The sequence below is a fragment of the Oenanthe melanoleuca genome, chromosome 11 (genome assembly GCF_029582105.1).
Source record: "Oenanthe melanoleuca isolate GR-GAL-2019-014 chromosome 11, OMel1.0, whole genome shotgun sequence".
NCBI classification, from domain to species: domain Eukaryota; kingdom Metazoa; phylum Chordata; class Aves; order Passeriformes; family Muscicapidae; genus Oenanthe; species Oenanthe melanoleuca.
The window spans coordinates 8,757,543-8,773,197 of NC_079345.1; the positions used below are offsets into that span (position 1 = coordinate 8,757,543).

Here is a 15,655-nt window from a genome sequence, read left to right on the forward strand (position 1 = left end):
ATAACCAACACAGAGAGCAGCTGCTCCTTTACTCAGAGATGGAAGCTGTGCAAGGGGAACAGTCCTTGCAAGTATCCTTCCAAAACAAAACTCAGTTGATGTTTGCTGATTCAGAAATGGGAAATCTGCATTCCACAGGAGCCAGGAACTTAAAAACCCGGGGTTTGCATAGGACAGAGGCTCAACTCCATGCCCCTGTGGACTGGGAAGCAATTAGGGCACTGTTGCTCTGCAAGGCTCTCTTACTTCCTCTAAAACCTGAGAAACTCTAGTGTAGGACTGGCTGGTATTGTAGACACTCAAAATTCTGTAAGGTCAGTAGAAGTCCCACCTGGAAGTGGGGGGATAAGCTGTCCACTGGGGTGGCAGAGTGCTGGCCAGAGCAACAGCAGCCACCCTGACACCCTCTGCCTCTGCCCCCTGGAACTGCTCCAGCTGCTGCAGTCACTGCACTGATTCTCACTGCTTCAGAAACAAACCAGGCTTTTACTTGGTGTCATTTTTGTCTCTGGAGCCCATACCCATCCAGTTGCTGGGTCATCAATAAAAACAGCTAAAACCTCTAAACCTACTTTGTTTCAAAGACAAAATTAAATAATTATTCATACTCTATGTTGTTGCTGCCATCAAAGAAATGACCTATGTACAGTTGGTCATTTAATGTACAATTAAGAGAGAAAGTGCATTCGTGTTAAGATAGACTTCTTCATACCTAAAATATTTTTCATTCTGACTTAAAAGTATATCAGAATGACACTGACAGGAGGAAAAACAAGCTTATGGCTGGGCAGAATTCTGTTATATTCAAAAAAATGGAGTCATCTTTGGAACTTCATAATAATTGGCCTCTATTCCCTGCTCAACTGTAACATTATTTAACAACTTGGATCCATAATTAAGTTCATCATCCCAGTGGAATCTTGAAAAGAGGCTTAATTTTCTGCAAGAGAAATGGAGACATTGCAGCCTGCCTAGCAGGGTGGCAAATCAATGACTCAGCAATGGGCAGTTAAAAACAGATTGGTTTTAATCTCTTAATCCATGATATATGCATATGTTCAAGGGTAGTCTTTGTGACCCCAGAAATATTTATACTGCACAAGATCTATGTTCATTTTTTGCTTGCAGCAATTTGTGGTGAAAAAATAAATAGTTGCTCTTCATAAACACGTAAGAGTGCAACAGTTTAGACCCAGTTTTTGGGGTATTCAGATAGGCTTTTGTTTATGTCAATGTACATGAAATACTGAACTAAAATCTAATATTTGGGGTTGTTTTACACAAGTCACAGTATCAAAAGTTTTTGCTTCGGTTAAAAAATACAGAGTACAAAGCCTCCCACTGATTCTTATTCACAATCCATATTCTTGATAGCTGTCAATGGGTTTTGTTGAGGACTTATGACTAGAAAGTACATATAATTTGAGCATCTGATGTGCTTTGCCAATATTAGAAAAGAAGTTCAGTATTTAGTTAGTGAAACACATTCCAAACTGTGACTAAATCACAAAATCTGAAATTCTGGATATTTTCACATCTTTCTAGATTTAGGTCTACAGACTTGGATCTCTGTCAAAAATTTTTGGTTCTGGATTAATCACAGATTAGAAAAGCCCACTTTCCAGTTTAGAAAGAGCACAGCCAGATACTCCCAAGAATTAAGCATGAACAGCCACTAGGTCTTGGAAAAGCAAATCAGTGCATGCAGACTTTCATTTCTGCTTTTCCTGATTTACAGACACATAACCCCAGGCTTCCTGTTCTCCCTACCATCAGTTAATTTAAGCAAACTGTGTTAATAACACAAAAAAAACTCTGTGCTCCCCAGTGTCCCAGGCACGTTTGTCTTGTTTATTCTTCTTCATATCTCTCCTTACTAATTCTTCTGCAAGCAAAAGAGCAGAGTAGCCATACATTTCACTGCAATGCTTTGTTTTATTATACTGACATTTACACTTTTGATTGTCTTTTGACTGCCAGACAAACACATGAGTGCAAGCTGGTTTCCAACAGCAATGCCCATTGTACTGTACTCATGTTATGAGGTTTAGATTTCTGTAAAGAAAGAAACTAAAATATCGTGAAAACTACTGCAGATTTTGAGTCTTGAAATTATACTTGAGTTCCACCTCCATAAGTCCCTCATTATTTCAGACATATCCATGGTTTTAACACAATATCCAGGCTACAAATCCCATAAAGATTATATCTATAACGCATTAGGTTATATCAGGAAATCTAAATCTGAATATTAACTCTGTTGAGGTCTAAAGAAATGAGGAAATAATGTAACTTTATAACTTGCCACATATGCAGAGTCAAAACTTAGAGCTTCAAAAAGGCTCTTACCTTGAGAAACAAGGCTCCCTTGGAAGCCAAGGAGTCCATTCCTCTTCCATTGGGGTAACAGTGATAGGCAGCATCCATAACAGGATAGCGGCTGGCAAAAAGCAGACCACTGTTCACAAACTTAAAGCTACAGCAGCCATGGCAGCTGTAGACCCCAACATCATAGACAATGTATTCAAAATAGTGATGGAGCTGCTCTTTCAACTTCTCCGCAGCTCTTTTGTCAAACACTTCCTGCAAGCACAGAAAGTCCAGGTTGGCAGGGAAGAAAGCAGAGATCTCGTGATCAAAGGTCTCATCTGTGTGTTTCTTTTTCCGCACTGAAGTCTTCTTCATGATTGAAGCTTTGTAGAGCAGCTTGTTGTTGACAGTGCTTTGGTCCACTGTGCCATCTCCAACACGGACTTTGACCAGGGACTCTCGTGAGGCAGAGCAGCTGTCTAAACTCCCAGAATCTCCTTCCTTCTGTTTGTGGTTTGGTGTTTTTGAGATCTCTGCATCACCTTCCAGTGGGGGCTCTGCAGGGCCGGTGGCACGAGCCTGGCCGTTGGCGGTGTCTGTTTCCGTGTCTGACATGTGGCCGTTCTCCTCTCCATTGATCCGCACTATGCAGGTGTTTTCTTCTCCCTCGTGTGGCTCTCCACTTCCCCCTTTATCTTCCCTGCTCTCCTCGCCGTTGTTTGAGCCACAGTTGTCTCCCTTGTACTCCATTGAAGTTGTCCTTTTGATGCCAGCGTTGACCGTGCGGTTGTCTCCAGCCTGGGGGGAGACCAGGCTGCTGAAGCTGGCTGCACTGATGGACGTGTTGGTGGGAGAATCTATGTAGATTTTAATCTGTGGCCTGCTCGCCCCGTTTCGGATCCTCCGGCCAATCTCCTTGGCCCTGGCCTGCGTGTTGAACACGTTATTAAACCTTGCCAGGGAATCGGGCAGCAGGCAAACGTTGGCACTGCCAAAGCAGAAGCTTTTCCCGCTGCCTGCAGCCTTCCATTCCGTGAGCAGAGTGGCTCCATTGGCGTGGCTCTTGTCCTTCAGCCTGGAGTAGATGTAGGGCCTTCTGGCTGACTGCAGCGGGGACCAGAGCAAGAAGCCAACCAGGGCGAAAGGAAGAGAGGCCACCAAGAGTGCCAGGTAGATGGGAGTGGTGATGATGATGCAGAGTGCATGAAAATAGCATGGGTCATCTGCCCTTTGACGTTTTTCGTAGGTGGTTGGAACAAAAGAGCCCACGAGCCTGTCTGCTAGCCAGTAACATGGGAAAATCAGGCCCCAGGAAAAAGAATGCAGAACTGACAGAAAGCTGTTGGGAAATGGAGAAGTGTATAAAACCATTGCAACTTAGTTATGACAACGCTTCAGGGCCTACTACATGATGTCACTGTGTCAAGCATCCATAAGAACACTGGGAGAGGGCTGGGGAAAAAAGGTCCTGTCAGGAGTTTGTTTTTTTTTCAGTGAGAGTCAATAACAAAACTTTAAGAGCACCATTTCACTGTGTTGGAGTAAAAATGAAACAAGGCCACTGTTTTTGTCTGGATTTTTGGCATCTGTGTTTGTCAAAGGATGTCATTGTTCACTGGGGGTTGCCATAATGAAATTCTCCAGAGGCAAACCAGAAACCTGCAGAAACAAAAGACAAAACATATTGGAAGTTTAAGTAACACTTATTGGAAGTTTAAAGCAGGTTGAGTTTTTCTCACAACAATTAAAGGCTTATTACATATAGTGTATTTAGATGGAAATTGGAAAGGTTTGATCAAGGGAGGATTTGGATTTTTTTTGTTTTGTTTCAATTATTAGCTCAGCATAACTTTACCAATCTTATGCAACATGTTTGAGTTCAAAGAAATAAGGGACAAGTCAAGTGCCAAATAACAAATGCTTGGCATTTACTCATTGCCAAAGGCATTTTGGGATGTTGATAATAGAGGGGAGCCTGGCAGATTTGTTTTCCTGAATGATTATTAGGATTTTTCAGAAAAAAAGCTCAAAAGTGACTCTGGCATCTACATATCAGATAGAAAAAAAATAACTTAAAACCTATCCAATTATGTAATTACCATTAGAAAAGAAAAAAACTCCAAAGAAGTTATTCCGTTCTACTGGGTGATTAAAATGCTTTATAAAAGCCCTATTTACATAATCACTCAGCAGACCAGAAAGATTCTTGTTTACAGCAGTGCCAAGGGTAAACAGAACATTGTGTTTGGGATCTGGGAAGTGAGCACAGACTGCAAACCTTATATTCCAACTTTCAGGCTGACAACCTTCCTTCCCAGTGAAAGGTGTAGTAGTGTTGCAGAATATAAGGTAAAATACAATATAATGACTTTTACTATTTGAAAATAACACACCAGAAGAAAATGTAAAAGCACAATGGATCCATAAAAAATTGCCTAATTAGGTCTTTAATAGGTGTTTCCTTGAGTAAATGATGACAGGATGTTACAATTCCCTGGGGAACATGAAACCAAGTGATACTTTTGCAGATAGAGCAGTCAGTGCCTGCTTGGTGATGTGCTGAAGTAAAAAAACCAAAAAAACAATTCAATACAACACTTGACAGTTCTGTTATGGACTGCAGTATCAATAATCTGCAAGATAAATCTACAAGATAAAGCTGTCCAGCAAACCATGAAACACCCAACTAAAACAGCTTCTCAGAAGCAATTATCCAGATTGTGGGGACATACTACATGAAAGGAATCCATGCTTACTATAGATCCAGCATACTATCGTGTATTTGTAAAAATGAAAGAAAAATTAAAGCAATCACACATCTTTTCATGGATAAGATTGCACAGCACATGTCATGAAGTAAATTGGTTTGGACTGAGGTTTGTTTTAGCAACTTTTAGCAAGAATGTGGTTCTTTGTAAACACTAAAGGCTGGATGATTGTTCAAAGCCACGTTGGTGACTCCTACACTTCCTCTGTCTTAAAAAGGGAGAGTATCTTTCAAAATCAAGAGAGATTTTGACCAGGTGCCAGCTGCATTCCTCACTGCCAGCCTGCTGAAGTGAGGAGGCAATAAGGGTTTGAGTACACACTTGTATTCCATGCATTTTATTCCATGAATTCTAATAGAATTCCCACAACTCATGACACAGAAGTACAGAAACTCTGGTACCACAGCAAGTTTTAAAATACAATAGCTGGACAAAAAGGAAGAGGGAATCATTAGCTGGATGTCCTTTAAATTTTTGCATATTGCAGACAGCAGACATAGGCATGTCAAGGTGCTAATTAAAAACCCTCTTCTTGCAAGAAAATGATTATCCTGACTTACTAAACTTACAGATGAAAGCAACCACAAAACTTGCCAAAGCTCTGTTACAGACTCACTGCACACACATGGACTGGAACTAAGTTTCTTACTCCTTGCTAGAAAATCCTATATACACTAGTGCCTCAAAGCCACCCAAAAAAAGAGAATTAAGAGGGTCATGAGAGACAGATTTTATCTCAACAAGATCTTAAAGGGTGAGGGAAGGACCATGTGAGTCAACAGGAACTTGGAAAACATGACGTCAGTAACATCTCTCCTAATGCAGAGGTTTAGATGGAGCCTAAAGCTAAAGTGCCTAATTCCTTGTGATGAAGGGTATTACTTGGTAATCCAATGCTTTATTCATAGGGGTTTGAGAGATTAAGGGAGAATTTAAGATATTGCAGTGAAACAGATATTTTTGTATGCTACAAAGACGTAAACTGCAGCCTTGTTTGGTGGTTTTCATTACTTTGTGAGGGTTTGAAGGCTAAAAATAGATTTTATTTAATTTTTTTTTATGGTGGCAGAGTAGAACATCTCAACTTTAGTGATAACAAGACATCAGGCAGAAAGGTTTCAAAGATTTTTATGATTATAATTATGCCCAGAAGTATGATAGAGACATCATAGATCAAAAGAGATGTTTTTAACTCCAGCATTGCTTGCAAACCAAATAAAGGACAATAGAAGTCAACAAGTGATAAGAGAAACAGAAGGAAAACAACAAATCTCACAATAATAAGGTTTGAGAACAGTCTAGAAATGGTCAGAAAAGTTTTAACTTCCATCTGCTTAGAGACTAAAATACACTTCAAATTCAGACAACTAAAATTTCTTCAAAGGTGTAAGTAATACCAACTGCATTTTTTAAACTATTAGTAAATTGCAGGCAGAAGAGTTATTTATTTAAAAACAGAATAAAACTGCTGAAGTGACTAACTGATTTGGAAAGTTACCCTATGGGTAACTTCACATTATAGTTTACTAATATTAATTAAAACTAGTGTTTCTTGAATCCTGACATTTGGTCTCCAGTGAAAACTGTAGCAATATTGATCTAAAAATGAATTCTAGAAAAGCAGCTTGTTTAGGCTGTGGTTTTTTTGTTGCCTTGATTTCTTTATTGTCACTGTAATTTGAATAAGAGAAAACAATCTTACAAAAATGGCTCCACTATAGCACATGAAACAGGAAAAATTAGTGTTTGTAACTGAGCACAGGTGAGATGAAGATCTGAGTTAACTGAGGGAATTCTCACTCAGGCTCTCACCTCATTCAGGCTTCTTAGACAAACCACAACTTAATTGTTGCTTTCCTCATTGTTCTCATCTGGTTTTCCTCCCAAACACACTTCATAAAATCTTTCCTTTATTCAGTGTCTTTCCCCTGATCATTATTATTATACATGCTTTTAATTAGAGTCTAGTTCAACAGCTAACTAACCTTGTGGAAAAAAATCTACTCCAAAAGGCCAAAACCACATGAACTGCTTTCCATGCTTGATTACACAGCTGTAATTACAGAGATGCAGCCATCTCAAGGGGTCAGGGGCTCTAATGAAGATGTTTTCTTGTTCCCCTGTGATCACTTCACAGCCTGATGTTTAAAAGAGATCCTGTCATCCTGCTTGGGACTCATTCCATGAAGGGAATTTAAGTAGAACTTACTGGCTCACCTTAACTTCCTCTTAAATCAATAACAATTTACAGCTTAGGAAAATATTTGTAAAAACTTAGTAGGAACATGGATCCTCTTTGGTATGAGAAGCTGAATTTGGTGAATCACTGGTGCTGATGAATAAAGCAGAACCCATTCAAACCAAGGATTTGGCAGGAGGAGAAGGGTAGTGGGACAATGTTTTTGCAGACTTGCCTTTGCAATGTTCATTTACCAGTTTCTGCCTAAAGGCTCTCCCTTCTTTCTAAAGAAGATAATCAAACACTGCTCTGCAGCTTGTCTCTTCTGCCCATAGGCAGCCATCAGGCAAGAAGTCAGTATAAACAAGATGTCTAACTTAATTGAACTAACCTGCAAAAATAAAATACTAAGAGGTGTGAATTTACAAGTCTCACTGAATACCAGTGTTGTCAGCAGTTAAGCACATGTCTACAGAAAAAAACCCCAAGCACCCCCACAAGTTCAGGGAGCTGCTGAGCCTCTGGCATATTTAGGGAGCAGATCTGTGGTGATGCAATCTGTGTTTGGAACATGGAGGGATCAAACACCTGGGCTAAATTTTCTTAAGGAGGCTTTGGAATCTCAGCAGTGCCTCCCTCTGAGTGGCTCTAAAGGCTGGACATGGGAGATCTGGGGCTGTTGCTGAGCCCAGTTTAAGGGGGCTGAGGCAGGGCAGGAGCCCCCTGGTCACTCCTGCTGCAGATGGGTCAGTGGTGACCAGGGCACTGTGGCCACCAAAGGACAGTGGGAGGGATGGCATCCCCCTCATCTGACAAAAGATTGGCTGCAGCTGCAGAGAAACTGGGCTGGTGCACTCTGTACCTCCACACCCCAAACGGGAGCTTTTCTCTCAAAGTGCTGAAAATTTGTGATCACACTAAAACTTGCTCTGAGCTTTGCAGCTATGTGGGCCATGGCAACAGATTCTCATTCCCAAAAGCAGATCAGCTGAATTTGGTAGTCCCAGATCATATTCCTAGGCCAAAAACCATACCCACACACCTTCTGCTACCTAAATAAATCAGGTTATGTTTTAAACTTAATAAAAAAATACAAATTCATTTATGGTAATTTGTGGAAACAGGTTAAAAAAAGATCTGAACAATTATAACCCATTGAAAAGTGTTAAAAACATGTCAGTTTTGTCCCTTTTTCTTTCAAAATGGATGAAAAATTGAAGCTGGATGCAGTATTGCAGAAAACAATCAGCTTTCATATTCCTGCAACCAACACTGGGTTGCTTGACACAACAGATTATACTTGCTCAAAACTTACATCCAGAGTCAGAAATGCAGAAGGGACACATCACATCTCCCAAGGCTAGGAGAGGTTTGTTCTTTACTTCACACATACAAACTGCACTCCCAGCACTGAAAGCTGTGCTTACACACCAGCTGCAATAATTGCTCCCTGGAGGCCTCTCCCAAACCCAGAAAACTTCACCAATCCAGCTACAAGCTCTGAAAAGCACCTCCAAAGCTTTGTGCACTCTGTCACTGACTGTGAGTGCACCAGTACCAGCCTGTGAACATCAGCCAACTAATCCAATACAAGCCATGTGGGAACTTTTTATGAGGGCATTTAGTTCTACTTCACTGGAGGGCATGAAGACTCATCTAAAAATCTGGACTCCATAAGCTTTCTTCAATTATTTTTATTTCAGTGGAAATAGAAGCAAACTGACAGTTTCTGTTGTATTTTAAAGGGGCCAATGCCATGAATGCCTCTAAAAATATCATGGTTATGCAAACTAAGTAACAACAAGCAATGTCAGTTCTGATCTGCAAGGACATTACTTTGAAACATGAATTTGAGTGCATTGTTAAAGTAACTGCTTCAGAATTCATACCAAAAAAATCCTAATCAGCAGAACTGTCTCTTCTTGTGCATGGGACAATCACATATTTCCAAATTATCAATTCCCTATTTATGGCCTTGGGAATTGGTAAGAAGTAGAATCAATAGCATATTGATGGATGAAAATAACTGCAAGTACAGAGGGCTCTAAGTTTTCTGAAAAGTTTTGCTATCAGGCAAAATTCAGACCAAAAAAAGTTCATCTGACCACTTGGTGATCTCACCCAGCACCTGGAAAGATAAACACTCTGTTTTGAGACCTTATTTGGTGAACTTCAGTAGTGAGACAACTGCAGCCTACAAAAGTATGAATCTGTGACACTGAGCTCTGTTTATACAATAGAAGCAGAATGGGCTCTATTTACAAAATCACCTTTTAGAGTGCTTTAGCCTCGTATTTTACAGGAGCTGGAGTAATTCAATAATGGCTAAATAAATCTGATCCTTGTAGATGGTTTATTTAACAAAACTCAGTGAGATGGAACAATATTGGCTTTAGGTGCACAAGACAGAAGTGGAGATAAAATTATCCCTACTCATCTTTCACCATCCAAACCCTACAGAGGTTTGACTACAGCCATGCCTTGCCCATAAATTATCAGGGGGCACAGCCTCCCTGTAAAATGAAAAGCTGTGCTTTCTCAAGCAGCACTTTGAGCCTCCAGGCTTCTGGTTACTCCAAGACAGCTCAATAGAAGTATAAAGTAATCATTTTTCCCCAGAGTGGATGTTTTTATATTGTTGAAATTGTTCTTAAAGGTGCCAAAGAAAAGTTACTTTAGCCTACAGTAAATCCAAGACAAATTCCTGCCAATAAATATCTGTTCCTCTATAAAAAATGCTTACTTACAATTCTCAAAGTACTTTATAAAGGAAATTAAAACACAGTGAGTCTGAATTAAAGCACAACTACCCTTATAAAGAAAATTAAAGTACATTTATTCATGTTCTACTTACGGAAAATTGGAAAATCAGAGCCTTTGTAACTTGGATAAGTTTTCATGGAAACCCCAAGACTAGACTCCTTAATTCACAGTTTCCAGCTCTACTGACAAAGGTGTATAAACCAGCACAGCTCAAAGCTCAACACATAAATACCAAGTCCTTCCCCCAAAACTTGCTGCTATGTCAAGCCACTCTGACAAAAATGCAAGAATGCAAACTTCAGATTTTTATGATCAAATTGCTCTAAGATAGGCTGAGTATATTTGTTGCATATTTTCATACAGGCAGACATCCATCTATTAAAATTCTCTTTCCAAAAATAAAAATAATAATAAAAAAACACTAACCCAAAAAATACAACCCAGAGCACTTGACACTTGCAGCTTTTCAAATGTGATAGCAAATCCAAGCAAAAATATTATGTTTATTTATTTGTAAATTCATGTCACTGTAATACACTGGAAGACTAAAGTCTGCCAATCTTCTCATACTTTATTCTTACAGAGTAAGATGTAAAAGAAGGACAGAAAGCAGTATGTGATTTTTTAAATTATCCCATCCAATCACTTTGCACTCTAAAAGAACACTTGTTGCCATCTTTACATAAAGCATATCTAAATTTAGCTCAGATATTACAAAGATACTAGTCACTCAAATACTCAAGAATTAATTATTTCAGATTTTTTTGGTGACTTGTCTTAAAACCACCCCTAAGAAAGCAGAGAGAAGATGTTGTGCAGGTTTATTCTAGGAAGCCTCATGTCTTGTTCTAACTACAGAACTTCACTGGCTAATCCCCAGTAACATACTCCTCCTGGGCAGCCCTGGGGGAACAGGGATGGCTAAAAGAAGAAGAACCCACTGTGAAGAATCCACTGACTCACGGCACATTCTGCTGCTGCACATCTGTACAGACACCCCTGCAGACACCCAGCTGACTGCAGGTCTCACACGCTGATGGACAGACAGCCACAGAGCCAGCAAGGGTTGCTGGCAAGGACATCTGTGAGAAACAGTGGGATGGGGCTGGAGAAGGGGCCACAAGGAGGGTAAGGCACTTTTCTGGGACAAATGTTCTTGTTCTGGGTCCTGGGAACAAGCACAGCAGAGCACAGCCATGGGATTGAAGCAGACATGGACCAAGGGCTGGCTCAGTAGGGGACAACAAGACCACCCTGACCCCCAAAGGGCTCTGACCCACTTCCAGACACACCAAGAAGAATGAACTACACATTGCAACAGCTTGCATGGAAAGTGAGAAAGTTATCTCCAGGGTGAGGAAAGCTTACCAGTAAAACCTACCTCCACAAAGCCCCAGTATGCACATCCCAGGCTGCTGGATCACTGCTGGAGCCAGCACTGCTGATCTTTCTGTCTCTCCCTCTCTCTTTTCACTCTACCCTTTATTCAAAATCCACCACTGTGTTTACACGAGAAGATAAGAGACTAACATACCAATTTTCATTCCAAGTGTGTAATTTACCAATAAAACTGTCTTTTTCAAAGCCTCTGACATTTGTGGTTCCTTTTCAACCACGGGCACATACAAATCTTGGGTGCTTCCCTTCAGGGTGGAATGCCACAAGCCTGCAACATGTTTTTGAAATGTGTTTGCCACCAAAATGGTATTCTTGAAAAAAATCCTTTTGACTCTCCCAAGAACACAAACCAGAAGGACTGCAATATATCTCCCACTTATCCTAAAACTTCCTTCACCTTTTATTAACAATTGCATTACACAGAAAATGCTGATCCTTCCTCTTTGCCCTCCAAGACATCCTGACAAACTGAGAATAAGCTTGGTCTGTTCTGGATGCCTCACTGTTAGAGCACAGGAAGCAATGTTCAGCCACAAAGCATCCTTTGAAGTCTTCTGACATTGCCTGATAAGAACCAGGTTTCTGGCATTCTACACTAAATGGCCCAAGAGCCTCCCATATTTTCTGCTGGCAGAGCAGATCCTGGCTCATGCCCTGACACTTGCAACATTTCAGGTTCCAGGTTTTAGAGATTTCTACTCTTCAGGTCTCACTGCTTTTGTGCATGAGTTGGAAAGGACTTGGTAGAAAAACGTGAACACCAAATTTGAAGTGAGATAGGGACAGGGGAATCTTATTTCTGAGCCAGAAGCTTTTGTAAGTCTGTGGTAAAACAAGAATAAAGGGTAATCTCATTTTTTTTTGTAGTATACAAAATGTATGTTTAATCCCTAACACACCTGAAATATCAAAAATGTGTTGCTGTTAATCAAAGTGGTCATATTTAGAAAAGAAGAAAGAGAAGCTATGCTAAATACCCAACATCCTACCACTTTTAAATCAAGAGAGTTGCATAACCCAGTAACAGAATCTGACAAAAATCTAAAAGAATAAAAACAAGGAATGAGAGCAAATGAGCAGATACTTTAGTGGGGTATGCAAATATGGATACAAAGTTCACCTCACTATTCTGTGGACTTTCATTTCCTTAAAATTACATAAAATGTGTGTAATTTTTTCTGTTATTAAATGCATTTGTAAAGATCAGAACAGCCTACACATATTTCATTTTACACCCCATTTTTTATTTACTCTTGGAACTAGAATGAAATCAGGAAGTTTCCTATATCCAGAAGTAGCAGGAGGGATTGAGTGTTTGCTTACATCTAAAAAGACTCTCTGCAATGTTCTTATGTGATCACCAACAAATGAAGAACACTAGATGTTCTTAGCCATCAGCAGAAAAAAAATTGTTTTAATATTTAATATGCTTTTAAAAATGTCTACTGAGTCAAACTATTACTATTTTCTTAGTGTGATGAAAAGTAAAATGTTTAATTGAAACAGCTGTTCCTGAATAAATAACCAGAAGCTGTGTGCACGAATTCGTGGTATTTCCAGATCAGATTTTCATGCATGGCATTCCATGCATGATATTTTCATACACTAGAATATCAAACAAGTTAAATAAGATCTCAGTCCAGATAACAAAACTGTAGAAAATCATAAGTGATGACTCCAAAATAGACCTGGGCCTACCTCCAGTATAAACAACTTGATCTCAGTATTAGTTTTAGGATGCAAAGCAAACATCCCAGATATTATTGCTGCTCTTACTCACTCAGGTAAGCTTTGCTCTTACAGTGGTTCAGCAAAAGAATACTGTGGATATATACTGCTTTTCCAAGGAGGTAAAAAAAAATAAGTGCATTAAAATTTGGTCTAAATATGGTCAGAAAAACAAAAAAAATTGCTTTTTTTCTTTTTTTTTTTTTTAACCATACCTCTGATGCATATCCACAGCACAAGCAATAAACTATTTCTAAAAATGTTGGTTTTAGTAAACCTTGCACAACCAATTCTACCACAGCAAGTTAAATAGGGGTTTGGTTTTACAAGACCTGCATTGATGTATTTGTCAAGTTTGTTTCATTCCTTGGACAAACTGTGCAGTCCATCATTTACAAAGAGCATCCACAGGCATGTAAAACATCTGTGTAAATTATCAGGTTCATGCAACTGCTAAACAGTACAGCATCCACACAGAAGAACTGTCAATAGCAATGCCTGAACTGTAGAGACTTTTGCTACATTTTCCAAGCCAGCATAATCTTGTCCTGCTATTAAATAAACTCATTTTGCCCTATGATTCACTTCAGAATTCAATTTTTAAGAGTCATTTTGCAGAGCAGAAATACATTTCTAAAAATTCAATTGTCTTTAATAGAAAAGCAGGCTTCCATATATTGAATGCTGTGTTCTTGGAAGTCAAGCTCTTCAGCACTGAAATGAAAATCATATTTCAGGCTAAGTTTGCATTATCTCCTGCATGTCACAGAACAGTTGCTAAAGAAATGCCAAGGAAAAAGGTGTGAATTGTGAAAAGTAACATTTCTGATAGTGGTAATCTCTGTGGCTTTGGGTTTTCTGGTCCCCACTACACAGCTGAATTTGTCACACATCAAGAGCCAAGAGTCCTGTCTTGGATGTACAGCTTCACTGATAAAACACAAATGTTTGGAGTTTTGGGTTTTTGCAATTATCCTTGTTAACTATTAGTTGCATTTCTATTTCTGCTGGGTGCCCCTAGCCTGTGCTACACTTTTCAGGACACACATTTACTTGAGTATTTAGTATTTTCAGGACATAGTATTTACTTGAGCAGGCAGAGATACCCTTTGTTTATTAGCTATGGCTTTTACTCCTATATTGCTCCCAGAGATAAATTTGCATTAGTGAAGCAAATGCATACTGGGAAAGTGTCAGAGAACTGTTAGACAGAATAATATTATTTGTATAATTCTGATTATTATGCACCCCAAATTTTGTAAGATTTGAAGTGATGTAGAAGGAACATACTGTTAATATCTTACATAATTCATCCTGATCACTTAAATAGTTTCTTAAAACAGCATCCCCTGGATGGCAGCTTTTGAAGTGTTTAACAAGGTATACATAAAGAGGGCAATAATTATAATGGGGGTGTAATGAGCTTCACTATCAACGGGAGTCAAAGTACAGTCGATTTTTATCTCAGATAATTATTGTTATGTGCAGTAAATGCACCAGCAAAACTGGAGAAGTAAAGACTTTGCATTACCTCTAGTGAAGGGAATTCACAAAAGAGAACATCAGTTTTTATTCTGACTTTGTTCTATGAATCTGACAGGTGTTAAGCTGCTAAATCAAGAGACCTGAGGCCTTGTGTAAGTGACATGAAACTTTATTGTACAGCAAACACAGCAGAACTTCCAGTTCCACTGTGCCTTGGCTGCAGGTGACAAGAAATCACTTGTGTCTATGCAATTAAACAGCAAACCTTTCACACCAAAAGGACAACTTGCAGTGTGATCAGGAGCCACCAGTGCCTTAGCTGTGAGCAGCAGAGTGCTGTGACAGACACAGCTGGGCAGCAGCACCAGCCACACTGCCCACAGCTGCTCAAATCAATCACCTTCTCCTGGGGAGCAGAAGGCTTGAATTTACAAGCCACATTGATTCACCCTGGAGCCCTATGGCCAAAACAACCACAAAGTCCCTAAATATTGCTGCTGCTGCTTTTTGTAGTAAGTGCTACCAGGCTGGGCAGAGCCTGGGCTGAGAACTGAACTGGCACAGAGCACTGAGCACAGGCTGCACAGCTGGTTCCACTCTTCACTCTGCTTGAAAGGATTATTGATCTGTTGTGATGTACTGCACTACTGACCAAAAGCTGTAAGATCCAGCCATTTCAACCTTCCAGAGACAAAAAACACTTCTCCTAAATTTTAAAAAGTTTCTGTTCTGGGATTTTTTTTGCCTTTGTACCTTTTTCCTTTGTACCTCAAACTGTTTTAAGCACTTAAAGAAGTAATTTTGTAGCTGAGATCAAAATTGCTCTCTGAATTTATTATCCTTAAACTAATTGAAAATTATGACTGGCTCACTAAGGCAAAGAAACCCAACTGGTAAGCACAGAAGATGGTAACACTTTGCTGCTCACCCAGCTGATAACAACTCGATTTCCAGCAGTATGACAGACTGAGCAAACAACTCAGGTAAGGCAGCTGGAGAGCTCCAGCCTCATCTTGTAAAACCA

General features: G+C 39.6%; 1 protein-coding gene across 1 annotated transcript in view; it reads right to left on the minus strand.

The window, feature by feature from the left end:
• SMPD3 (sphingomyelin phosphodiesterase 3) overlaps positions 1-15,655 on the minus strand; it is a 99,966-nt gene that overhangs the window by 30,380 nt on the left and 53,931 nt on the right. Inside the window, exon 2 of the mRNA XM_056500831.1 lies at positions 2,350-3,969. Coding sequence (XP_056356806.1) covers positions 2,350-3,681 — 1,332 coding nt within the window. The 5' untranslated portion in view covers positions 3,682-3,969. The remainder of the gene's footprint in view (positions 1-2,349; positions 3,970-15,655) is intronic.